Source organism: Dromiciops gliroides, chromosome 2 (assembly GCF_019393635.1).
Source record: "Dromiciops gliroides isolate mDroGli1 chromosome 2, mDroGli1.pri, whole genome shotgun sequence".
NCBI classification, from domain to species: domain Eukaryota; kingdom Metazoa; phylum Chordata; class Mammalia; order Microbiotheria; family Microbiotheriidae; genus Dromiciops; species Dromiciops gliroides.
The window spans coordinates 438,293,103-438,320,275 of record NC_057862.1 but is presented as its reverse complement, the minus strand read 5'-3'; the positions used below and the strand labels follow the sequence as shown (position 1 = coordinate 438,320,275).

The 27,173-nt window shown below is 37.1% G+C and overlaps 1 protein-coding gene across 6 annotated transcripts in view; it reads right to left on the bottom strand.

The window, feature by feature from the left end:
• ZBTB46 (zinc finger and BTB domain containing 46) overlaps positions 1-27,173 on the bottom strand; it is a 184,076-nt gene that overhangs the window by 110,064 nt on the left and 46,839 nt on the right. For 5 of the 6 annotated variants that reach the window (XM_043983977.1, XM_043983978.1, XM_043983973.1 and 2 more), the window contains one exon: positions 38-1,007. In XM_043983977.1, the coding sequence (XP_043839912.1) occupies positions 38-974 (937 nt within the window). In that variant the 5' untranslated portion in view covers positions 975-1,007. Of the gene's footprint in view, positions 1-37; positions 1,008-21,842; positions 21,948-27,173 lie in introns of all 6 variants that reach the window. The other variant, XM_043983974.1, reaches the window with a different exon arrangement.

The following is a 27,173-nucleotide window of genomic DNA, read 5'->3' as shown; positions in this document are numbered from 1 at the left end:
ATTATTAGTTTAATATACATAAAAATGAAAAGCTTACTTGGGTCACGATTGTTATATGGCCATCCTGAAGCAGATAAAAAAGATGGCATTGGAGAACTTGCTCGGCTGTCATCCTCTACTTGCTGGGTAATGTGACGTACAGTTTCTTTGTTTTTTCGATTCTTCCTACGGCCTGTGGGCTGCCAACTTTCCCCTATGCCTTGTTCTGAGAAAGTGTTCTGTACTGAACTATCCTTGATAGTACGCAAGTCATTTCCACCATAATGTGATGGCGAAATTTGTTCTTCTTTAATACGCAAAGACCCATATCCCATGTCACTAGTCCACAAAGACTGTGATGAAATGTCATCATGGCTATCTGTTTTTGGTTCCTGATCCTCTTTCCCATAGCTGCTTCCTCCTTCATGACAACTGGCAATGGCTGAATCTCCAGAGGAATTTGCTGGACTTGTTCGCCGAGCTAACCATGGAGAAATACTCCTACCAGCTACTACTGCTGAAATCAATGCATCAGTACTACTGCTGGAAGGAGCACCAATTTCATAGTCTGCAAGTTCATCAGATGCATCAGATTTTATGCTTATATCAAGAGCTGCTTTTATAAAATTATGACAGGCTTGCACAATATCAGTCATCTGAAGATAACTAGCAGCTGACATCACTTCAATAACATTCCTGCTGGTTAAAGCAAGGTGAGCAGAGTACATGAAGTCAATAATGGCTTTAAAGCCCTGTGCAGTGACAATGTCTAAATGAGTAACTGTAGCCTGATCAGAAGTCTTCTGTACCTGGCAGTATAGCGTTTTGAAGTAGCGGCTGCTCCCAAGCAAAACATTTTTGTGAGCTTTAAAGATCTTCCCCTCTACTATAATGCAAACATCACAGAGGATTCCATGCTGTCTCTGCTCATTGAGCTCACGAAGAAGATGACGGTAATGGGAGGCAATCTCCATATCTTCCTTTCTGTTATTCATTTGGAAATCTGTGTTTTTTTTCTTCTATAAGCCCTGCAAAGGTAAAAATGAAATTATTACTAGTAGGTATCCCAAAAGCACAAATTTTGCAATAGCAATGACAGAACATAGTCAAAGTCAATTGCAGTAAAGTTAAAACTGTCACTGGATTAGCCTCTCACCACAAACAAAAATTATTGCCTATAACAGACTGCAAATTCCTAATGTGTCACATAGTATATGTGACATATACTAGGTATTTTTTTAAGTTAATAAAGTATTTTATTTTTTTCCCATTACATGTAAAGATAGTTCTCAAGTTTTGTTTATACAGGCTTTCCAATATCAGATTTTTCTCCTTCCCTCCCCTCCCTCTTCCTTCCCCTAGACAGCAGGTAATCTGATATAAGTTAAATATATATATATATATGTATATATATATATATATGTGTGTGTGTATATGTATATATATGTATACATATATACACATAATAACATTAATCCTATTTCTGCATTAGTCATGTTATAAAAGAAAAATCAGAGCAATGATGAAAAACCTCAAAATGGAAAAAAACAACAGCACCAAAAACAAAAGAAATAGTATGGTTCATTCAGCATCTATACTCCACAGTTCTTTTTTTTTCTTGGATTTGGAGATCCTCTTCTATCATGAGTTCCCTGGAACTCTTCTGTACCATTGCATTGGTGAGAAGAATATAGTCCATCACAGTAGATCAACACTCAATGTTGATGATACTGTGTAGTGTTCTTCTGGTTCTGCTCATCTCACTCATCATCAGCCCATGCAAGACCCTCCAGGTTTCTCTAAACTCCTCTTGCTCATCGTTTCTTTTTTTTCTTCTTTTTTTTTTTTTTTGCAGGCAATGGGGGTTAAGTGACTTGCCCAGGGTCACATAGCTAGTAAGTGTCAAGTGTCTGAGGCCGGATTTGAACTCAGGTACTCCTGAATTCAGGGCCGGTGCTTTAACCACTGCGCCATCTAGCTGCCCCCCATTGCTCATCGTTTCTTACAGCACAATAGTATCCCATCGTATTCATATACCACAACTTGTCCAGCCATTCCCCAATTGATGGGCATCCCCTCAACTTCCAATTCCTTGCCACCACATAAAGAGCAGCTATAAATATTTTTGTACATGTGGGTCCCTTTCTCCTTTCCATGATTTCTTTGGGAAAAAGACCCAAAAGTGGTATTGCTGGGTCAAAGGGTATGCACAGCTTTATCGCCCTTTGGGCATAATTCCAAATTGCTCTCCAGAATGGTTGGATCAGTTCACAGCTCCACCAACAATGCATTAGTGTTCCAATTTTCCCACAGTTTCTCCAACATTTATTATTTTCCTTTTTTGTCATTTTAGCCAATCTGATAGGTGTCAGGTGGTACCTCAGAGTTGTTTTAATTTGCATCTCTCTAATCATTAGAGATTTAGAGCATTTTTTCATATGGGAATAGATAGCTTTGGTTTCTTCATCAGAAAACTGCCTGTTCATATCCTTTGACCATTTCTCAATTAGGGAATGACTTGGATTCTTATAAATTTGATTTAGTTCTCTATATACTTTAGAGATGAGGCCTTTATCAGAAGTACTGGCCACAAAAATTGTTTCTACTAGGTATTATTTTGATCAAGTCACATTATTAGGAAAAGCAGGATCACAGAGGTATGTAACTTTAAATTAGATCACAGGATTGTTGAATTTAGAGTCAGATGAAAACTTAGCAAACATATAATTCTGAATCGAATCCTATATACATACATATCCAACTCCCAGAATCAAAAGCTCCACCTCCCCCAAAGTAAAAGAAAATTAAAGTGAAAGTAAGTAGCTTTCTTGCTAAATTGAAACTATCATATATCTGAGTTATACAGGCAAAATTCCAATTATTATTCTTGGTTGTTGTTGTTCAGTCATTTTTTCAGTCCTATCCAACTCTTCCTGACCCCATTTGGGGTTTTCTTGACAAAGATACTGAAGTGGTTTGACATTTCCTTCTCTAGCTCATTTTACTAATGAAAAAAAAATGAAGCAAACAGGGTTAATGACTTGCCAGGGGGTCACAAAGCTAGTAAGTGTTTGGGGCCAGATTTAAACTCAGGAAGAGGAGTTTTCATGACTACCGGCTTGGCACTCTATCCATTGTGCCCTTTAGCTGCCCTTATATTTGGTTAAAGAATTTTAAAAATATAAATGCGATTCAGTTTTTAAAATTTAACAAGTTTTTATTAACCATATGCTTGGTTTAGAGCATTATACTTGACACTAATGGGATATATAAAGTTAAACATAATCCCAACCCTCATGGAATTTACTGGCTAGTAGGAAGAGATAATATATACAAAAATAACTATAATTCAAAATAATAATTAAGTGTATAATGGAGCACTGTGCGAGTTTCAAGGGATATTCATGTTATACTGATTGGGGAAATAAGTTAAGGCTTCATGGAAGAGCTTGCTTAGAATAATAGATTTAAAGTTAGAAGGGACATTAGAGGACATCTAGTTCAACTCCTTTATATTAAATATGGAGAAAATGAGATTCATAGAGGCTAAATGACTTGACAAGTCACACAGATAGTAAACAGCAAAGTCAGAGATTGAACCTAGATCCTGACTCCAAATCTAGTACCCCATTATACCACCTGTTGATGCTGATTACAGAAGTGTCATCTGAATGAGTTCCAAAAAACAAGTAGGAATTCAATAGGCAAAAAGCATACACAAAAGTAAAGAAATAGTTGGAATAGTGTAAGTATGTTCTGGAAAATATAATATTCTGGTCTGATTGAACCATAGACTAAACAGAAGAGAGTAGTATGAGAGAGCTGAAGAGGCAGAGGGGTACTAGACCATAGAGGGCACTGTCAGTCAACAAATCTATTATTGTTGTTGCTGTTGAATCCTTTTCAGTAGTGTCCAACTCTACATGACCCTATTTGGGATTTTCCTGGCAAAGACACTGGAATGTTTTGCCATTTCCTTCTACAGCTCATTTGACAGATGAGGAAACTGAGACAATCAGGTTTGAGTGACTTGCCCAGAGTCACACAACTAGTAAATGTCTGAGGCCAGATTTGAACTCATGAAGATGAGTCTTCCTGACTCCAGGCCTGGCACTCCATCCAGTGCACTACCTAACTGCCATTATTACATGCTATTATGGATAGGTTCAATTAGAGAACCTATTGGGTACCTTCTAGTTCTAACATTCTATAATAAGCTTGGATTTGGACATGCTGAATTTGAAGTGCCAGTAGGATATCCAGGTGATATCTTATTGATCACTGGAGATGCAGATATAAAGTTTAGGAAAGAGATAAGGGCTGGATATCTGTATCTGGGAGTCATTTGTACAGAGGTGACAGTCACAACAATGAGAGTACATCAAATATTTAGCACTTATAGAGCACTTTAAGATTTACAAAGCATGAGACGGAGCCAAGATGGTGGGGGAAAGACATTAAACACACAGAACTCCTAATACAATCACCCCTGGACCAGAAAAACACACAAAAATATAGGCTGAGATTATTCTCCAGCTATAGATAGATTTTAGGGGGCCATGCTGGACCACAAGTAAAGTCTAACCCCGTGATTGCGTTGACAGACACACTAGACACCCCGCCGGAGGAATTTACCCCAGAGCCTCTGAATCAGCTCCAGCACCAGCGTCTTCTAGAACTGAGCATGTGGTTGGGTGAGAGGGCTGATCGGCTGAACGGGAGGGAAACTGCAGGGGTACCAGCGGGACAGGGAGGGGGAAGAATTCAGCTGTCCCACACCAGCAAAGAACCAGGAAGAAATCCTGCGCAAGGGGAGGCTCAGGTGGGGGAGGGGGGCAGGCTCATTGAAGCTAAGAACCACACCACAGAAAGCTTTGCTGGTTGGTTGTTTAGTAAGTAGGCTTGATGTTATCTCTGGACCAGAGAACAGGCCAGGCAAGAGCAAAACCTGCCCTCCCTCAAACCAAAACACCTGGGACTCTCTGAAGCTGGGAACAAGAGTGGAGCCAAGAAGCAGCCCCACCCCCCTCCCCCCAGTGGAGAGTTTAAAATCAAGTAAAAGATGAGTGAGCAAAGAAAGTTCAGAACCATAGAAAGCTTTTTCAGTGACAAGGAAGATCAAGATGCAGCCTCAGATGAGGAAATCAACCACAGGGCCCCTATATCCAAAGCTGCCAAGAAAAATGTGAACTGATCTCAGACCACAGAACCTCTCAAAAGGGACTTTGAAGAGAAAGTAGGAGTGATAGAAGGAAGATGTAGAGAGAGGGAGGAAAGAATGGAAAGAGAAATGAGAGAGATGAAGGAGAGTAATGAGAAAAAAGTCAACAGTTTGAAAAGCCAAATGGAAAAAGAGATTAAAAAACTGTCTGATGAAAATAATTGCCTAAGAATTAGGATTGAACAAATGGAAGCTAGTGACCTTATGAGAAACCAAGACACAGTAAAGCAAATCCAATTGAATGAAAAAAATAGAGGGCAATATGAAATATCTCCTTGGAAAAACAGCTGACCTGGAAAATAAATCCAGGAGAGATAATTTGAAAATCATTGGACTACCTGAAAACCATGACCAAAACAAGAAGTTAGACACCATCCTCCAAGAGACTGTGAGGGAAAATTGCCCTGATATTCCAGAAGCAGAAGCTAAAATAGAACTTGAAATAATCTACCGATCACCTCCTGAAAGAGATCGCAAAAGGAAAACCTCCAGGAATATTATAGTCAAATTCCAGAACTCCCAGGTCAAGGAGAAAATATTGCAAGCAGCTAGAAACAAGGAATTAAAATACTGTGGAAGAATAATAAGGATAAAGCAAGATCTAGCTGCTTCTACATTAAAGGACCGGAGGGCATGGAATATGATATTCCAAAGGGCAAAGGAACTGGGACTACAGTCAAAAATCATGCACCCAGCAAAACTTAAATCTTTCAGAGGAAAAAATGGGATTTCAATGAAAAAGAGGACTTTCAGGCATTTGTGATGAAAAGACCTGAACTGAATAGAAAATTTGCCTTTCAAACACAAGACCCTGGAGAATAATAAAAAGGTAAACAGGAAAATGAAATCATGAGGGGCATTAAAGGTTAAATTGTTTACAGTCATACATGAGAAAATAATACTTCCAACTCATAAGAACTTTTTCAGCAAGGAATACACAGAGGACACAGGTCTGAAATGAATATGAAGGGATGGTATTTGTAAAGCATTTATTTTTTGTGTATCCTTGTTCTTTGTGGAGCAAACAAGGTGGGCCGTCTGGTGTCTAGGGCCAGATTTGGGCTCTGGGCCTCTTGGGCACAGGGCTGGTGCTTTGTCCACTGTGCCACCTAGCTAACCCATGACGACATTTTTAAAATAGGGGTGAGGGATAGGAGGAATATACTGGGGAGGGGGAAAAGGAGAGGTAGAATGGGGAGAGGTAGCTCACATGAAGGAAACAAGAAAAAAGGCTATGGAGGGGAGGGGAAGAGGGGGAGTGAGTGAAATTCACTATTATCAGAATTGACTCAAAGAGGGAATAACATACTTACTCAAGTGGGTATAGTAATATATTTTTGCCCTGAGGAAAAGTGCGAGGAGAAGGAGATGGGGGGCAGGGTGGGGAGAAAAGGGGAAGGAGGGAAGGGAAGTTTGGGGAAGGGAGCTATAAAAAGCAAAACACTTTAGAGGAAGGTGAAGATGTTTGGAATAACACCACATGTATGACATATATTGAATTATTTGATTTCATAGGTAGAGTTGAGGAGGGAGGGAGGAAGAAAAATGCAGAAAACAGAATTATCTCAAAGGCCATAACCACATCAGAGTGGACTCAAGGAGGGACTAACACACACGGATGTAATCTATTTAACCCTACAGGAAAGTAGGAAGGGAAGAGGATAAGGAGGGAAGAGTGAATGAAGGGAGGGTAGAGTGGGGGAGGGGGAAGTCAGTAGCAAAACACTCATGAGGAGGATTAGGGCAAAATAAGATAAACAATAGAATAAATATAATTGGAAAGGAATAGAATGGAGAGAAATAGTTATGATGATTGACTACAATGTCAAAACGTATGGTACCTACTCTGCTGGGCTATTGTTTTGTTTTGTTTGTTTTTTTGGTGAGGCAATTGGGGTTGTGACTTGCCCAGGGTCACACAGCTAAGTAAATGTTAAGTGTCTGAGGCCTGATTTGAACTCAGGTCCTCCTGACTCCAGGGCCGGGGCTCTATCCACTGCACCACCTAGCTGCCCCTCCTCTGGGCTATTGTGAAGAAAATTCTCTGTCAAGTTCAAGGTACTATATAAAAATTATGATGAACAGGATGCTATCAGAAAAACCTGGAAAGACCCACATGAACTGAAGCAGAGAGAAATATACTATATACAAAATAACAGCATTAGTGTAAGATGATCTGCTGGGAAGCATGTGGTTATTTTCAGAAAGGCAATGATCCAATATAACTCTGAAGAACTTAGGAAAATTGCAGTACATCTACAGAGAAAGAACTGATGGTATCTGAAAACAGACTGAAACACATTTTTTTTGACAATTCTTTAATCTGAAGTTTTGTTTTTATCTGTTTTCTCTCACAACCTAGATAAGGTAGAATTGTTCACCATACAATTTATGTTGAATTATTTGAGTTCTTAGAGGGGAGGGAGGAAGAGAAGTTGGAACCCAAAGTTTTTTTAAAAATGGTTGTCAAAATTTGCTTTTATGTGTAATTTGGAAAATAAAAGTCTAAATTTTTTTTAAATAACCTTAAAAAAAAAGATTTACAAAGCATGGGGCAGCTAAGTGGTGCAGTGGATAGAGTACTAGCCCTGGATTCAGGAGGACTTGAGTTCAAATCCGGCCTCAGACACTTGACACTTACTAACTGTATGACCCTGGGCAAGTCACTTAACCCCAACTGCCTCACTGAAAAGAAAAAAAAAGATTTACAAAGAACTTCACATATATTAACTCATTTTATTCTCATAACAATCCAAGGAGGTAGACGCTATTATTATTTCTCTTTTTAAAGATGAACAAAGTGGAGCATAGAAAAGTTAAATGATTTGCTCAGGGTCACAAAACTAGTAAGTGGTTGAGGCCATATTTGAATTTAAGTGTTTCTGACTACAAATCTAGCTGTCTATCCACTGCACCACATAAAATCGCCAAAGAATAGAATATAAAGAAAGAATGGGACCGAGGACAGAACTTTGGAGAATACTTGCCTTGACCTTAGCAGTAAGAGGGTGAAAAATCATGGGAAGAAGCAGAAAGGGAAACAGAATTCAATCCAATAAGTGCCTACTATATGCTAGGCACTGTACTAAATAAATGTAGGGGACACAAAAAAGAGTAAAAGATTGTCACTAAATTTGATGTCTGAAGACAAGAGAAGAGAGGATGTCCAGTAAGACATATTGGTTATGTTATATGCAGAGAGGTCAAGGAAGATGAAGAATGAGATTTTTTTTAAGTGACTGAATCTAGAATGTCATTGGCAACCTATGAGAGAACAGTTTCAGAAGAGTGGAGTGTCTAGAATACATCAAGGCAGTATGAGGAAAGTGGTAATGTGGAAGTAGGGACACTGAACACAGAAAAAAATTTCAAGAAGTTTAGGAAGATGGCAAAGAATTGGAAATTGAGGGGATGCCCATCAACTGGGGAATGTCTGAACAAGTTGTAGTATACGTATGTGGTGGAATACTGTTGTGCTGTAAGAAATGATGAGCAGGAAGATTTCAGAAAAACCTGAGATTTACATGAACTTATGCCGAGTGAAGTGAGCAGAACCAGGAGAACACTGTATACAGTAACAGCAATATTGTGTGATGATCAACTATGAATGACTTAGCTATTCTCTACAATACAATGATCTAAGACAATTCCAAAAGATTCATGATGGAAAATGCTTTCCACATCTAGAGAAAGAACTATGGAGTTTGAATGCAGATCAAAGCATATTATTTTCACCTTTTTTGGTTTGTTTTTTCTTTCTTGTGGTTTTTCCCTTTTGTTCTTTCATAACATGACTAATGTAGAAATATATTTAACATGATTGTACATATAGAACCTATATCAGACTGCTTGCTATCTTGGGGAGGGGATAGGAAGGGGAGAAAATCTGGGACTCAAAATCTTACAAAAATGAATGTTATGGGGAGCTAGGTGGCACAGTGGATAAAGCACTGGCCCTGAATTCAGGAGGACCTGAGTTCAAATTTGGCCTCAGACATTTGACACATATTAGCTGTGTGACCCTGGGCAAGCCACTTAACCCTCATTGCCCTGCTCCCAAAAAATTAATTTTGAAAACTATCTTTTCATGTAATTGGGAAAAATGGAATACTATTAAGAAAAAAAGGTTTAGGAGGAAAGGCAAGGAAAGAGGAGTTAGTAGCTAGATGAAATTTAAAAAATCAAATCCTTTTTTTTTTAAGATTGGGTACCATGTTTGTGGAAAGATATGAAGGACATAGTGGAGAGAGAAAAATTTAAGATGAATCATTAGAAGGTGAGCAACTGGAAAACAGAACCTGGCATATAGTAAGCCCTTAATAAATGCCTATTGAATTGAATTGATGTATGAGAGAGAGAGCAGCATGATACTCTAGTCTGGCACCAAAGTAGGGGACAATGGATAGAAACAAGGGTGCAGGTAAAGGCATTAGCCTTATCAAGCAACTGAGATACTTTCTTCTCTGAAACAGGAAGATAGAAAGAGAATGGAGATGATGGCTCTGAGGGAAAATGAGTAAGTTTTTACCTTCTCTAAAAAACTATATATCTTTTTTTTTTTTTTTGTGAGACAATTGGGGTTAAGTGAATTGCCCAGGGTCACACAGCTAGTAAGTGTCAAGTGTCTGAGGCTGGATTTGAACTCAGGTACTCCTGACTCCAGGGCCGGTACTCTATCCACTGCACCACCTAGCTGCCCTAAAAACTATATATCTAAAGAATACTTTTTACTATTTTTTTTCATAGACTTAAGACCTTTGAAACTTACAAAAATTCTTGAGATGAAACTTCATTAAATGTTAAGAAGTGTTAGGTAACTTGTTACCCACATTTTGCCTGATACAAAAAGAATGGTGACAGTATAACAGATTATCTCAGCAAGGATGTATTTTTTTCATACATTCAAGTAATACCACTATTTTAAAAATGCTCTGTGCTTAATTGGATACTTCACCAACAGAAGCAGCGTGAGGCAATACTTTACCACATTTACTGTTGTGGAAAACAACCACCTTTACCTTATATTGGTTCACCCTGGATATTTCTAACTAGACTCTTTAATCCTTTCATTTCTTACCTTTATCATCATACTGGCTGCAAAAGGTCTTTCTTCTTTTTACTAACTCAATTCTCTGGTTTTCAGATTTTGAACTCAGTGGTTTTTTTTAAACAAATGAATGTGTCAATGCAAGGAGATTAGTAATAGGATGCCATGTCAAACTGAATAGATGTCAACCAGACTCAGTTGCCTGCTAAATGGCCAGTTTCTGTGTTGTTTTTTTAAAATTTCTTAAAGGCTTGAAGAACCCATAGGCCTTTCTGAATGAATTCAAATTTAGACTTTCATTGCTAAGTATTACTTAGATTATTCTTAATTTAAAATTTAAAATATACAAGGAATAATACATTATTCAACTTTAAGGAGAACTGATTAATTTTTTCAATGACCCCAAGCCATTAAAGATCATCTCATCAGTCTTCATAATTTTTCTGAAAAACCACAACAACAACTAGGTGTTATCTCCAATTAACTGACTAGGGAAACTGAGGTAAAGAAAATAAATGCCTCAAATTCTGCATTTGAATTATTCATGTACCCAAAAAGGAAAGGTGAATAAGCTATTTTTAGATGAGGCTTCCAAAGATAGATCTTGCTTAGGATCAAAGGCTCACAGGGATCTAAAATCTTAGTTAGATACCTGGAGTCACATGACATTTGTCAAAAAACTTGCAGCTATGGCATTTCGTTTTGCACCGTGCATGTTAGTTAACGGAAAGATTGATACATACTTCAAATTAGGACAAAGTAAAAATCAAAGGCAGAAAGTATTTATAGCAGGGCTTCTTAAACTTTTTCCACTTGGAACCCCTTTTTGCCCAAGAAATTTTTACACAACCCCAGGTATGTAAAATAGGTATACATAACCTTTTATTGTTGCCAAATTTTTCGCAACCCTTACATTCAGTTATATGATCCCATATGGGGTCACAAACCACAGTTTAAGAAGCTTTTATTTATAGGAACAATGTTAATTTGTAATCTAAAATATTGAAGTGAAAACTGATATTTTCCAAAATCCTCAAGAGGAATACATGGCATTTTCCACTCACATTTGTACTTCTTGTCTCTATGACAACATAGGATGTCTCCTATGGTTGGGGCACATTCTTCATCACTGCCTCTTTGAATCTCTTATTGTTAAATCATTCAGTCCCATCTGACTCTCCATAATCCCACATGGGGTTTTCTTGGCAAAGATACTGGAGTGGTTTGTCATTTCCTTCTCCAGTGGATTAGGCAAACAGAGGTTAAGTGACTTGCCCAGGGTTACACTCCTAGTGAGTGACTGAGGAAGAATCTGAACTCAGGTCTTCCTGACTCCAGGCCCAGTACTCTAACTACTGAATGACCTAGCTCAGCTAAGGTGTAACCTCCTACAAAAGGACTTTGTTGATCTTTCCTAGCTGCTATTTCCTCCTTTTCTCACCAGTAATTACTCTGTATTTGCTTTGCATACATTTTAATTTCTTTATATGTTTATTTTGTTTCCCCTCTATAAATTCCTTCTGAGTAGGGAATATTTCGTTTTTGTCTTTGTATCCCAATATCTAGCATAGTGCCTAGGATATAGTAGTTTACTCTATGATTTTTTTTTTTTGGCGGGGCAATGAGGGTTAAGTGACTTGCTCAAGGTCACACAGTTAGTAAGTGTCAAGTGTCTGAGGCTAGATTTGAACTCAGGTCCTCCTGAATCCAAGGCCAGTGCTTTATCCACTGTGCCACTTAGCTGCCCCTACTCTATGATTTAAAAAAAAATTTTTTTTGAGGGGCAATGGGGGTTAAGTGACTTGCCCAGGGTCACACAGCTAGAAGTGTCAAGTGTCTGAGGCCGAATTTGAACTCAGGTCCTCCTGAATCCAGGGCCGGTGCTTTACCCACTGCGCCACCTAGCCGCCCCCTACTCTATGATTTTTGATAGTCAATAAACATTTATTAAGCACCGACTCTACACTAAGCACTGTGCTAAGCACTGGGGATAATAAAAGAGGTAAAAGGCAGTTCCTGACTTTAAGGAGCTCATAATCTAATTGGGGAGACAAAAATATATTCAGACATAATAAATAGGAATTAATTAAAACAGGGAGAGTATATAATTTAGAGGTGCTATAGAAGGCTTCCTATAAAATATAGGATTTTAAGAAAACTAGTGAAGCCAAGGCAAACATAAGAAGGGAGAGCATTCCAGGCATGGGGCACAACCAGAGAAAATACATGCAGCTGAGCAATAGACTTGTTTGGATCAGCAAGGAGGCCAGTGACACTAGATCAAAGAATATGTGGCATATAATAATACATGTAAGAAGACTGGAAAGGTAGGAGGGAAATAGGTTATGAAAGGCTTTAAATTTTAAAGAGGGGATTCTGTATTTGATCCTGAAGGCAATAGGGAGCCACTGCAGTTTGTTGACTAGGAGGAAGTGACATGGTTGGACATTTGAGCTAGGAAAATCACTTTGGTGGATGAATGGAAGATGGATTGGGGTGGAGAGAGAAATTAGGCAGGCAGACCCACCAGTAAGCTATTGTAATAAAAGAGGCATGAGAGGGGTGGAGCCAAGATGGTGGAAAAAGGGCAGGGACTTGCTTAAGCTCTACCCCAAACCCCTCCAAAGAACTTTAAATATACTTAAAAACAAATTCTAGAGCAGCAGAACCCACAACAGGAAAGAGTGAAATAATTTTCCAGCACAAGACAACTTAGAAGGTCAGCAGGAAAGGTCTGTTGCACCAGGGTGAGAGTGGAGCACAGTCCAATGTGAGCCACACCAACACAGAATGGGCCCCAGCAAACCAGAAGTAGGCCTTGGAGTCAACTGAATCAGTGGTGGCAGTGGCAGTTTCCAGACCTCAGCCCACAGATGGTAAGGGGGTAGGACAACTGGTTAGACTTTCATCTCGGTTGCAGTCCTGGGTCTCAGTCCCAGTGCAAGGAGGAACAATATCACATCAGAGTCACAAGAGAGTGAGTCCCTTACCACAGTTCCAAGGAAGAAAAGAGTGCTTGTGGTCACTCACAGATCAAAGCACAGGTCAGAAGAGCAGTGACCACAACTCTCCCGAGATTTACCACCTTGGAAAAACCAGAAACTTACAGGTACCCAGAATTGCCTCTGAAAACAACTGCACAAAAAACCTGAAGAGTCCTGGATTCAGGAGGACCTGAGTTCAAATCTGACCTCAGACACTTTACACTTACTAGCTGTGTGACCCTAGGCAAGTCACTTAACCGTCATTTCCCAGAAAAAAAGAAGAAGAAGAAGAAGGGGCAGCTAGGTGGTGCAGTGGATAAACCACTGGCCCTGGATTCAGGAGGACCTGAGTTCAAATCCAGCCTCAGACACTTGACACTTACTAGCTGTGTGACCCTGGGCAAGTCGCTTAACCCCAATTGCCTCACCAAAACAAACCGAAACAAAAAACCTGAAGCTTGGCATGGTGCCCCCTCAAATCTGGAAGCAGAGCCCCATGTTAGGAAAGAGTTAAAAGTCCAGAAAAAGAGCAAACAGCAGAAAAAGATCTTGACTATATAAATTTACTATGGAGACAGGGAAGATCAAAACATAAAATCAGAAGAACAAAACTCCTACATACAAACCTTCAAAGGAAAATATGAACTGGCCCCAGGCCATGGAAGAGCTCAAAAATGATTTTAAAAATCAAGCAAGAGAGGTAGAGGAAAAACTGTTTAAGAAAAAAGAGCATGGTACAGGAAAATCATGAAAAAAGAGTCAACAGCTTGGTAAAGGAGGCACAAAAATAAAATAAAGAAGAAAACAACACCTTAAAAACCAGAATAGGCCAAATGGCAAAAGAGGCACAAAAATCTAATGAAGAGAAGAGTGCCTTGAAAAGCAGAGTTGGCCTAATGGGAAAAGAGGTACAAAAATACACTGAAGAAAAGAACTCCTTAAAAAGTAGAATTGGCCAAATAGAAAAGGAGGTACAAAAAAAACTCACTGAAGAAATTAATTCCTTAAAAATTAGAATTGGGCAAGTGGAAACTAATGACTTTATGAGATATCAAGAAACAATAAAACAAAATCAAAAGAATGATTCACCCCTATAGCAGAAAAAATAGAAGAAAATGTGAAATATGTCACTGGAAAAATAACTGACCTGGAAAATAGATCCAAAAGAGGTAATTTAAGAATTAGTGAACTACCTAAAAGCCATGATAAAAAAAAAAGGGGGGGGCTAGACATAATTTTTCAAGAAATTATCATGGAAAACTGCACTGATATTCTAGAAACAGAGTAAAATAAAAACTGAAAGAATCCATTCATTACCTCCTGAAAGAGATCCCAAAATGAAAACTCCCAGAAATATCATAGCCAAATTGCAGAGCTCCTAGGTCAAGGAGAAAATATTACAAGCAACCAAAAAAAAAAAAAACCCAATTCAAATATTGTGGAGCCACAGCCAGGATAACACAAGATTTAGCAGTTTGCATATTAAAGGATCAGAGGTATTAGAATATGATATTCCAGAGGACAAAAAAACCAGGATTACAACCAAGAATCAGCTATCCAGAAAAACTGAGCTTAACCCTACAGGGGGAGAAAATGGATATTCAATGAAATAGAAGACTTTCAAGCATTCCTGATGAAAAGACCAGAGCTGAATAGAAAATCTGACTTTCAAATACAAGATTCAAAAGAAGCATAAAAAAATAAGCAAGGCAGGCAGCTAGGTGGTGCAGTGGATAAAGCACTGGCCTTGGACTCAGGAGGACCTGAGTTCAAATTCAGCCTCAGATACTTGACACTTACTAGCTGTGTGACCCTGGGCAAGTCGCTTAACCCTCACTGCCCCACCAAAAAACAAAACAAAACAAACAAAAAAAAAGATAAGCAAGAAAGAGAAATCATAAGGGATTCAATAAGATTAAACTGTTTACATTCCTACATGACAAGATGATACTTGTAATTCCTAAAAAACTTTCTCATTATTAGGGCAGTTAGAAGGAATATATACATAGACAGAAAGCACATGTGTGAGCTGAACATGATGGAATGTTTATCTAAAATAAAATTAAGGAGTGAGTAAGAAGAATGCACTGGAAGACAAGGAAAGGGAAAAGTAGAATGGGATAAATTGTCTGATATGAAAGAGGCCTGAAAGATATTTTATAGTGGAGGAGAAAATGGGGAGAGTTGGTAGGGAGCATCTGAACCTTACTTTCATTTTCATTGGAAATGACTCAAAGAGTATTTAATATACATACTCAATTGGGTGTAGAAATCTATTTTATTATACAGGAAAGTAGGAAGGGAAAGAGATAAGAAAAGGGAGGGCTGATAGACAAGAGGGCAAATTAGAAGTGGAGGTAAAAGACAGAAGCAAAACACTTGAGAATGGAGAGAGTAAAAGAGAAAGTAGGATAAATGGGGAAAATAGGATGGAGTGAAATACATAGTTGGTAATCATGATTGTGAAAAAAATTTTACAGCAAGTTTCTCTGATGAAGACCTCATTTCTCAAATATATAGAGAACTGAGTCAATTTGGAACTATATCCAAAGGGCTATAAAATCCTTTGACCAAGCAATACCACTATTGATCTGTATACCAAAGAGATAAAAAACAAAAAGGAAAAGGACCTATCTGTACAAAAATATATATAGCAGTTCTTTTAGTGGTAGAAAAGAATTGGAAATTGAGAGGATTTCCATCAACTGGGGAACAGCCAAACAAGTTGTGGTATATGATTGTGATGGAATATAATTGTGCTATAAGAAATGATGAATAGGATGCACTCAGAAAAAAAAGGAAAGATTTACATAAATTGATATAAAGTGAAATGAGTGAAACCAGGAGAATATTGTACATAGTAACAGCAATAATGTATAAGGATCTGTGAGTAATTTTGTTATTCTCTTTTTTTAATCATAAAAGTATTTTATTATTTTCCAGTTATATGTAAAGATAGTTTTCAACATTTGTTTTCATAATATTTTTAGTTCCAAATTTTTCTCCCTCCTTCCCTCCTCCCCAAGACAGAGAGCAATCTGATATAGGCTATATATGTATAATAACATTAAACATATTTCTGCATTAGTCATGTTGTGAAAGAAGAATCAGAACACAAGGGAAAAACCTCAAAAAAGAAAAAACAACAAAAAAGGAGAAACAGTATGGTTCAATCTGAATTCAGAATCCACAGTTCTTTTTTTCTAGATGTGGTGAACATTTTCCATCATGAGTTCTTTGGAATTGTCTTGGATTTTTGCAGTGCTGAGAAGGGCCAAGACTATCAGTTGACTATCACACAATGTTGCTGTTACTATGTACAACATTCTCCTGGTTCTGCTCACTTTACTCAGCATCAGTCCACTTAAGTTTTTTCCAAAATATGCCTGCTCATCATTTCTTACAGCACAATAGTATTCCATTACATTCATATACCACAACTTGTTTGGCCATTCTAATTTAGTTATTCTCAAGCAATACAATGATCTAAGACAATTCTGAAGGACTTAGGATAAAAGGTGTTGTCCATCTCCAGAGAAAGAACGGGTGGAACCTGAATGCAGACTGAAAATACTTTTTTTAACTTTATTTTTCTTCTTGTTTTTTGTTTGTGTTTTCCTTCATAGTGTGACTTACATGGAAATGTCTTTTGCATGACTACACATATATAACCTTGGTCAAATTGCTTACCTTCTCAATGCTGGGGGAGGGGAAGGAAGGGAGAGAGAGAATTTAGAACTCAAAATCTGAAACAAGTATGTTAAAATTGTTTTTTACATATAATTAGGAAAAAATAAACTTTTAAAATTTTAAAATAATAGAGTCATGAGTTGATGAAGGCCTGAACAACAGTGGTAGCAGTGGTAGAAGAAATAAGGGGGTGGGGACATCTAGGTAGCAAAGTGGATAAAGGACCAGCCCTAGATTCAGGAGGACCTGAGTTAAAATCCGGCCTCGGACACTTTACACTTAATAGCTGTGTGACCCTGGGCAAGTCACTTAACCCTCATTGCCCTGCAAAAAGAAAAAAGAAAAAGAAATAAGGGGGCATATTTGAGAGATGTTGTAAATGTAAAACTGACAGAACTTGGCAACAGATTGTATAAATAAGAAGGGTGAGTGATAGTGAGAAGTCCAGGATGATACCTAGATTGTGAGCCAGAGGATTGGGAGGATGGTGTTGTCATCTATAGAAATAGGAAACTTGCAGAGGTGAGGAGGGGAAGGTTTAGGGAGAAAGATAATGAGTTCTGGACATGCTGAATTTAAGATGTCCCCTAGATACCCAGTTAGAGATGTCTGAAAGATAGTTGGAGATGCAAGACTGGAGGCCAGCAGAGAGGTTAAGAAAAGATAGATAGATTTGAAAATTATCTGCATAGAGAAGGTAATTAAATTCAGCTAATAAAATTATGAAATGAAGTAATCTAAAGGAAAAAGAAAAAGGGACTCAGGACAGAACCCTGTGGGGTATCTACAGTTAGAGAGCATGATCTGTATGAGATTCCAGCAAAAGATACTGAGAAGGAATGGTCTGATAGGTAGGAGAACCAGGACACAATGGTGTCCTAAAAACCTAGAAAGAAGATATTATCAAGGAAAAGGGGGTGATCAATAGTGTCAAAGGCTACAGAGAGGTCAAGGAAAATGAGAATTGAAAAAAAGTCTATTGGATTGGGCAATTAAGAGATGATCAGATTGTGCAATAAGAAATGACAAGCAGGATGGTTTCAGAAAAATCTGGGGAGACTTACATGAATGTATGAAAAGTGAAGTGAGCAGAACCAGGAGAACATTGTACCTAGTAACAGCAATATTATATGCTGATCAACTCTGAATACCTTAGCTATTCTAATTGATACAATGATTCCAGACAATTCCAAAGGATTTAGGATGAAAAATAGTATTCAACTCCAGAGAAAGAACTGATGGAGCCTGAGTGCCACCTGAAGCATATTTTTTTACTTGCTTTACTTTTCTTGCTTTTTTTTTTTACAACATGGCTAATATTGTATGTTTTATATGATTTCACATGTACTTTTGATATCACATTTTTTGTCTTCTCAATGGGCAGGGGATGGGTGGGAGGGAGAGAATTTGAACTCAAAATTTAAAAAAGATTAGTGTGAAAAATAATTTTAAAGAAAAGAAGATCATTAGTAATTTTGGAGAGAACAATTTTGGTGGAATGATGAGGCTGAAAGCTAGATTGTAAGATATTAAGTGAAGAGTAAGAAGAGAAGTGCCTATTATAGATGGATGGCCTTTTCAAGGAGTTCAGTCACAAAGAAAAGGAGAAAAATAAGACACTAGTTATTGTGGATAGAAGGATCAAGTGTACGTTTTTTTGAGAAGGGGTAAAATATGGGCATGTTTATCAGTAGTAGTAAAGGAGCCAGCAGACAGGGACAGACTAAAGCAAGAGAAAAGGAATGACAGAGAGGATAATCTGTTAGAGAAGATGGGATGGAAAGGGATCACTTATGCAGGTAGAGAGGTAAGCCTTGGTAAGAAATAATGCTAACTCTTCACAGGAGAAAGCAGTGAAGGAGGAGATAGTGGCAGAAGGCATATGAGTGGTATAAGATGAAGAGGACAGAAGAGGAAGCTCAAGGCAAATGTCTTCAATTTCTTCTGTGAAATATGAGACAAGGTTCTCAACTGAAAAGGGGAGGGAGAAGGGAAGCTATGGGAGGTCTGAGGAGGGGTGAAAAGATTTGGAAGATCTATTCTCAAGAGTGGAAAAGTGAGTTGATAAGGGAGGTATATTAGGATTGTCTAATAGCACTGAAGATCCAGTTGTTATTCTGTATCATAAATTTATAATGGACCAAATAACAATGGTTGTGTGATTTTCTACACCTTCAGTAGTATGTTCAGTATATTCAGTAGTATGTGTGTAGAAGTGAAGGTGGCAGATGATGGGAGTGATCCTAGACTGAGGCTTACAGGCAAAACACAATCAATGATATAATAAAGATGCTTAGGGACTCAAGAAGAGGATGATGTAGAGTTGAACTGGTTCATGAAGAGGTCAAGATAAGGAAAAGAGAGGAGAAAGGTTAGTACAGGATTGATGGCCTGGGAAAGAATTGAGGGATCAAGGGATTAGTGGTCACAGTATAGATGAAGAGTAGAGTTTGGTAAGGAAATATGGAAAACCAATAGATTATAATAAAATAAGGGGATTTTTGGAGTTGTTTTTTTTTTTTAAACATGGGGGTGGTGCATTTGGGATTGACGGCAAGACCAAGTGTATGACCATCTCTTTGTGTGGCTGAGATGGGTTAGAGGAGTAAGTCATGGGAGGTGGATAAATTGACGAATTGAGTGCTTATTGTGTTTTAGGGAGAGTCAGCATGTATAATGAAGTCTCCAAGTATGAGGGCAGAGGTTAGGCAGGAGAAAATAGCTGACTGAATATAGCTTTAAAAAACCTGTAGCTGAGGAACAATTTTTTGTATAATGTCTCCAATGAGTAATTACACAAACCTCTTTGAAGACTTCCTATTTCATCCTGAGGCAGTCCATTAAGTATATTTAAATTTTTTTTCAACTTTTCAACACTAAAAACATAGCATTTCCAAATACAAAGGAGATTTTTGCTTGTTAGTCTTTTTTTAATTCAGTGAAATCTGAGGGCATTAGCTTAATACCCAGGACTTATGTAGAATCGGTATTTTGAAGGTAATTTTATATTCCTTTATATAAAAAAGATTCAGACATTCCACACACAAATTATGGCATTTTACATTTTATTCATTATTTTCCTCAATATGAATACAAAAGCCTTTTCCCATTTTTGTGAAAATGATAGTAGTAGAACAAGGAAAGCAAAAGAAAAGGTAGTTGTTAATATAGGAATAATTTTGTAAGCCAATATGTTTAAATATAAATGTTAATGTTTTCTAAATTAATTAAGAAGTATATAGGAATTTCATGCACTGGATCTACTTGTCTAATATTATTTGCAACCACATCCAATATTTATTTTTAAATTATTTAGTAGTAGAAAAGTTGAACTTCTAAACACATATTTACTGATCACAATTCAATAAAATTATGTTAAATAAAGGGTCATTTAAGAAAGAAAAAATAACTAGAGACTACTTCTAATACATAATTCTAAGAATTAGTAAGTCAAAGAACAAATTACTGAAATAACAGATTATTTCATCCAGGAAAAGGACAATAATGAGACTAAAACTTAGAGAATGCAGCTAAAGCCATCAGTAGGGGAAAATGTATGTCTCTAAATGCTTTCATCAACAAAAGAAAAAATAAATCAACGAATTGGGCAAGCAACTAAAAATAACTTGTAACAAAAAATCAAAAGCCCAAGTAGAAATTCTGAAAATTAAAGAAGATATTAATAAAACTGAAAGCAAAAAAAAATGGATCCATAAATTAAACAAGGAACTGTTTCCTTGGGGGTGGGGGAGAACTGATGGGGTAAAGCCAAGATGGGGGAGTGGCAAGAAGTAGTGATACTTGCATCTCTCCTCCAAAATAATCCTCTAAATAGATCTAGAAAATGTGCCAGACTTGGGGCAGCTAGGTGGCGCAGTGGATAGAGCATTGGCCCTGGAGTCAGGAGTACCTGAGTTCAAATCCGGCCTCAGACACTTGACACTTACTAGCTGTGTGACCCTGGGCAAGTCACTTAACCCCCATTGCCCCACACACAAAAAAAAATGTGCCAGACTTAATCCTAATTGAGAAATCCAGAAAAAGTCACAGTGAATCATTTGTCTATCTCAGCTCAGAATTAAGAAACTGAAAGGTATCTCTTTGGACACTAGGGATAGATTGTAGGGGAGCTTCCTGGACTCAAAGCATTCCAACATACGAAAGCCTGTGCATCAGACTTAATAGTATATTTCAGACCCATACGGGGCATTAAGATGGGGAAAAGTACCAATTAGCAGTTTTGTCACTCACTGCACAGTTCTGGGTCACAGAAGAGTCTTTGCACACAGTGGTGACATTCCCAGGAGAGGAGGCCCTGGGCAGTGTTTAGAGAAAGGAGGAGTTCAGAAGCTGCTCGTGGCTCAGACACCAGGACCAGAACAAGGTCTCATTTCCAGCAGTTATCCCAGCTCACAGAAGAATAACCAGAACAGGAACTGAAGACCAATGGGGAGCCTATAATTCTGCCACTCTGAACCAACAGAGCTTTCCATTTGGCTGGGTAGGGGTGGAATCTGGCAGCAAAATAATCTTGCTCAGAACAAAACCCGGGTAAAAAAAAACTTGTAGAGCTTGGACCAAGGGGACAGCAGTGAGGTTTTGTCCTGTATTGGACTACTTTGGGAGCACTGAATGCTTGCTGGACCAGAGTCTATCAGTGGACCATCTGAATACCATGACAAAAAAGCCTAAATATCACATTTCAAGAAATGAAAACTCTCAAGGAACATAACAGCCATATTCCAGAGTTTCCAGGTCACTGAAAAAAGTACTACAAGCAGCCAGAAAGAATGAATCAAGTAGCAAGGAGTCACAGTCAGGTAAACACATGATTTAGAAGCCACCACTGTAAAGGAGCAGAGAACTTGGAATACAATTCTAGAAAACAAAGGACACTGGATTATGGCCAAGAATAACTTACCTAGCTAAAAGGGAAAGAATGAAATAGGGCTTCCAAGTATTCCTGATGAAATAACCAGATCAGTGTAGAATCTTTTAAGTTCAAACTTCAAAGTAATTCTCTTCTCTGTAGTGAAGTGAAATATCAAAAGGTAAACATGAAGGAACAATGATTAAATACTAAACAAGAATAAACTGCTTGCATTCAGATATAGGTAAATGATACAGGTTTCTCCTCTAATTCCTATTATAATCAGGGGTCATAGATGAAGTCCAAATAGAAAAGGCCTGGGAGTGATTCTATTACGTCTTGATGATCTTAAAAATGGAAAGAGAATGGAAGGTGACTATTTTGGGTGGAAGGGAAAGGAATGTTGGGGCAAATGATTTTAATAATCAGGGTGCATGAGTAGACATCTATACAGACAAGGAGAAGGGGGCTAAAGGGGAGCAGCTGACACCTTAATTTTACTCTCATCTGAACTGGTCAAAAGAAAGAAGAATACATACACATACTGTTGGGTACAAAAATACATTTCACTCAATAAGGAAATTGAAGAGAAATGGGAGAAGTGAAGAGGAAGAATTAGAGAGAAGGTAGATTAAAGGAAGGATTAGTCTTGAGCTAACAAACTCTAAGGATGTATAAAAATATAGGTCTTTTTGATGGGGCAAAGAATAGGAATCTGAGGGGGTGCCCATAAATTTGAGAATCAAACAAATTATGGTGTATGTGACATAATAGGATTGTGCTGAACTCTTCTCAGCGTAATGACCAACTACAATTCCAGAGGACCAATAATGAAACATTCTACCTGCCTTCTGAGAGGTGAAGTACTCATTCTAAGTGAGTACAGAATGAGACAGGTTTATTTTGGCCTAGGGCATTGTGGAAAGTTATTTTGATTGACTATACATGTTTGTAATAGGTTTAACTTCTCTTGTGTTCTCTTGAGACAGAGGAAGGAAAGATGGATTCTGACTGATTAAAACAAATTAAATATTTGTTTAAAAAGAAAAAACCTATAAACAATCATCTAATTTCATTTTCAAAAAGAGAAAAACCAAACTATTCCTATTAAAAATAATATAGAGAATTCACAATTAAAGAGGAAATAAAATTATCAGAAACAATTTTGCCCAACTATATGCCAACAAAACTTATCAGAGGAAAACATGAAATACTGATATTAACAAAAAAAGAAATAAACTATTTAGATTACCCAATATCTGAAAATAGAACAAAGCACAAGTGAAGTGCCAAAGGAAAAAATGCTCCAGAAACAAATGGATTTACAAATGAATTCTAACATACATTCAAAGAACAAATAATTCCAATTTGGGGTAAAATATTTGCAATAATAAAAAAGAAAGAACTCTTTTAATATCTTTCCATGATACAAATACATTTCTGATACCGAAATTGGGGACAAAAGAAGCGCTGAAAAAAACCTATATATCAATATAACTAATAAACATTGATGTTATTAAGCAAATAAAATGCAAAACATTAGAAAGATCATACATTATTATCAGGTTGGATTTATGCTAGGATTTAACATAAGGTAGACTAGAAATACAATAAATCATATTAATACTACAAATAATAAAAAACACATGATTATATCAATAGATGCTGGAAAGGCTTCTGACAAAACCCAATAACTCTTTCTGCTAAAAATAACAACAGCAGCACCACTACTAGAAAACATAAGAGGGAAAGTAACATTAATATAATAAATGATAATGATATAAAAACAGGAAAAAACATTATATATAATGGAGAAATGTTAGAGACCTTTCCAATAATCAACAGTGAAGCCAAGATGCTCATTATCTCCACTATTATTGAATACAGTCCTAGAAATGCTAGCTATAGCCATAGGGTGAGAAAGGTAACTGAAGGAAAATCTTTGCAGCAAATTTCTCTGAAAAAAGTGTCACATCCAAGATATATAGAAAACTGATACAAATATATATAACAAAAAGCTATTTCCCAATAGATAAGTGGTCAAAGAATATGAACAGGCAGTTTTCAAAGGAAGAAATCCAAGCTGTCAATAACCAAAAAAATGCTCCAAATAATGAATAATCAGAGAAATTCCCATTGAAGTATTATGAGGCTCCATTTTATACCCATGAGATTGGAAAAGATGACAAAAATAAGGAAATGATAAGAAGGGAAACAAGTACACTGCTGATGGAATTGTGAATTGGTCCAATCATTCTGGAAAGCATGACCAAAAAGACAATAAATTCTGCATAACCTTTAATACATATATACCATGATCAGGTGAAAACCCAAAGAGATCAAAGAAAGAAAAATAACCTTTATGTAAAAAATATGTATAGCAGCAATTTTTGTGGTGGCAAAGAACTGGAAACTAATGCAGTGCCCACCTATCAGTGAATGGATAAATCATGGTAATATGAATATAACAATATCATTATGCCATAAGAATGGCAAAATGGACAATTTCAGAGGAAAGTAGGAAAATTTCTTTGAATTGATGTGGAGCGAAATAAACAGAACAAAGAGAACAATTTTTACAATAGTAATTACATTGTAAAGAAAAACAACTTTCAGACTTGAGATATCTGAGCAATGGTAAACTGCAAGTCCAGAAGACTGACAATGAAGTACACTACCCATAACTTCACAGAGATGTGATGGACTTAAACTGCTGTAAGACATAGATTTTTAGATGTGGCCAATGTAGAAATTTGTCTTTCTGGACAATTCATACTTATTATGAGGGTTTTAGTAACTGTTCGATTTGGGGAAGGTGGGGGGATCCATGGGAAGGATAATAAATGTTTGTAAAAGTAAAGAAATAATTTTTAAAAGCAAAGCTTAATTTGATCAGGATACAGCTTGTAGTTGTATTTCTTCTGTAAAAGTAGTAGTTTATGAGGCTGCTAGGTGATGCAATAGATAGAGCACCAGATCTGAAGTCAGAAGGACCTGAGTCCAAATTCTCCCTTTACTAGCTTAGCTGTGTGACCCTGGGCAAGTCACTTAACCCCAATTGCCTTGCCCCACCCCCATCCCCCAAAAGTAGTAGCTTACTTTGGTAGATAGGAGAAGAAAAACTAGGATTTGTGCTTGGTACATTCACTTTAGCTCTCATTAAGTCCGGGGGGTGGGGGGGGAAGGGGAGGGAAAGTTTAATAGTTGATCATAGGAGTTGTACACCAAAAGGGAAAAAAAAAGTGGTAACCTGAAAGAAAAAAAAAAATAAACAGGAAATATTAAAGAGTCCAAAAATTTCTCTAATCACAGTACAAGTTTTTAAGGAAAAAAATAACTGATTTTGAAACTTAACTATATCCTCTTTCAACACCTATAAAACTTTCATAAGTCTTAAAAACATACCTCAGATTTGTAGAGCAATAATCAAAAGGCACCTAGGCAGCTGTGTCCAGTTATAAGTAATTACTGATAAAAAATTATTTAGGGGCAGCTAGATGGCGCAGTGGTAAAGCACCGGCCCTGGATTCAGGAGGACCTGAGTTCAAATCCAGCCTCAGACACTTAACACTTACTAGCTGTGTGACCCTGGGCAAGTCACTTAACCCCAATTGCCTCACTAAAAAAAAATTTTTTTTTAAGTTATTTAGATTTTCATTTAAAAGTCAGATATAGGACACTGAGAGGTTACTCTGATTATTTTCAAGTCACTTCCCTATAGAATTCCTCCAACATCTACCTAACATATATGCTCCAAATTATCACAGGAAATTATGTTAAACTACAGTTTAATTTCCATGACTTAAACTCAGGAAATTTGTTAAACGACTCTAACTTTTTCTCCATCTTAAAAAAAATACATTGGGGCAGCTAGATGGCACAGTGGATAAAGCACCAGCCCTGGATTCAGGAGTACTTGAGTTCAAATCCGGCCTCAGACACTTGACACTTACTAGCTGTGTGACCCTGGGCAAGTCACTTAACCCCCCCATTGCCCCACAAAAAAAAACAAAAACAAAAAACATGAACAAACCCACCTTGCTTGTTCTTGTTTTTAATTTATCATACTAATAATTGCTTCCTACCTAGGTATATCTCTAATAATACAATTCTGCCATGCTAAATTAAGACAGATAAATATTAACCTGACTTTAGCATAATTTGATCTATGGTCCATTATATGGAAGTAAAACCTTAAAGAACATATTACTTTCCTGAATAATTTCTTTGACTAATGATGAAATTTTAATGTAAAGTTAAGTTGATACTCTCCCATAAAAATTCCTGACATGACAACACAAAGATTACCTAATAGAAAAGGTGTCGCATGTCAAGGTGGCTGTTTCCTTGCTAGGATAATGTAAATAAGAAGGATAAGGGCATTAAAAACATCTGATGTATGGAATATAAAACTGAAGGCTACTTTTGTTAGCAATTCTAAATAGCCTTTTTATATTAAAACACAGTTATAGCTATATCATTGTAGCATTCATCATTATGACATTTAAAATGGTTTTCACCTAGCGCTAACAATATTTTTTAAATTATTACTGCAATTTTCCCACCCTTGTTAAGGTTAGTGATACATAATGCTGAGTGATAAAGAATGTAAGAGGAAGCACAATATCACTCAAGACTGGGGAGCTCAAACCCAGCTCAAAGTTTTAGTCTCCTCAAACATTATCATACATCCCTTTGGTCCGTTGTTCAGAAAAACAGATAATCAGATTAACTAGGCTGTGAAAAAAGAACCATTGATTTAGGTAGTAATAGTAGAATTATCAGTTATAAAGACACAAAAAACAAACAAACAAAAAACTTGCAATTTAAGATACCTGCCTCAGAACTTTAAGTCAGAAATAATGCATTTATTAAAAAGGTTAACGTTAAAATAATCATAGACAATATCAAATACTTGGGACAAAGATTGCCCAGACAAATTCAGGAACTGTATGAACACAACTATAAAACACTTCTCACACAAATAAAGTCAGATCTAAACAATTGGAAAAATATTAATTGCTCACGAACAAGCCAAGCCAATATAATAAAAATGACAATTCTACCTAAAATAATTTATTTAGTGTCATACCAAACTATCAAAAATATTTTGTAGAACTAGAAAAATAATAAAATCCATCTTGAAGAACAAAATCTCAAGGATATCAAGGGAATCAATGAAAAAATGTGAAAGAAGGTGATCTAACAGGACCAGATCTCAAAGTGTATTATAAAGTGGTGATTCTCTTTCTTTCTTTTTTTTTGGGGGGGGGGGCAGGGCAATGAGGCTTAAATGATTTGCCCACGGTCACAGAGCTAGTTAAGTGTCAAGTGTCTGAGGTCAGATTTGAACTCAGGTCCTCCTGAATCCAGGACCAGTGC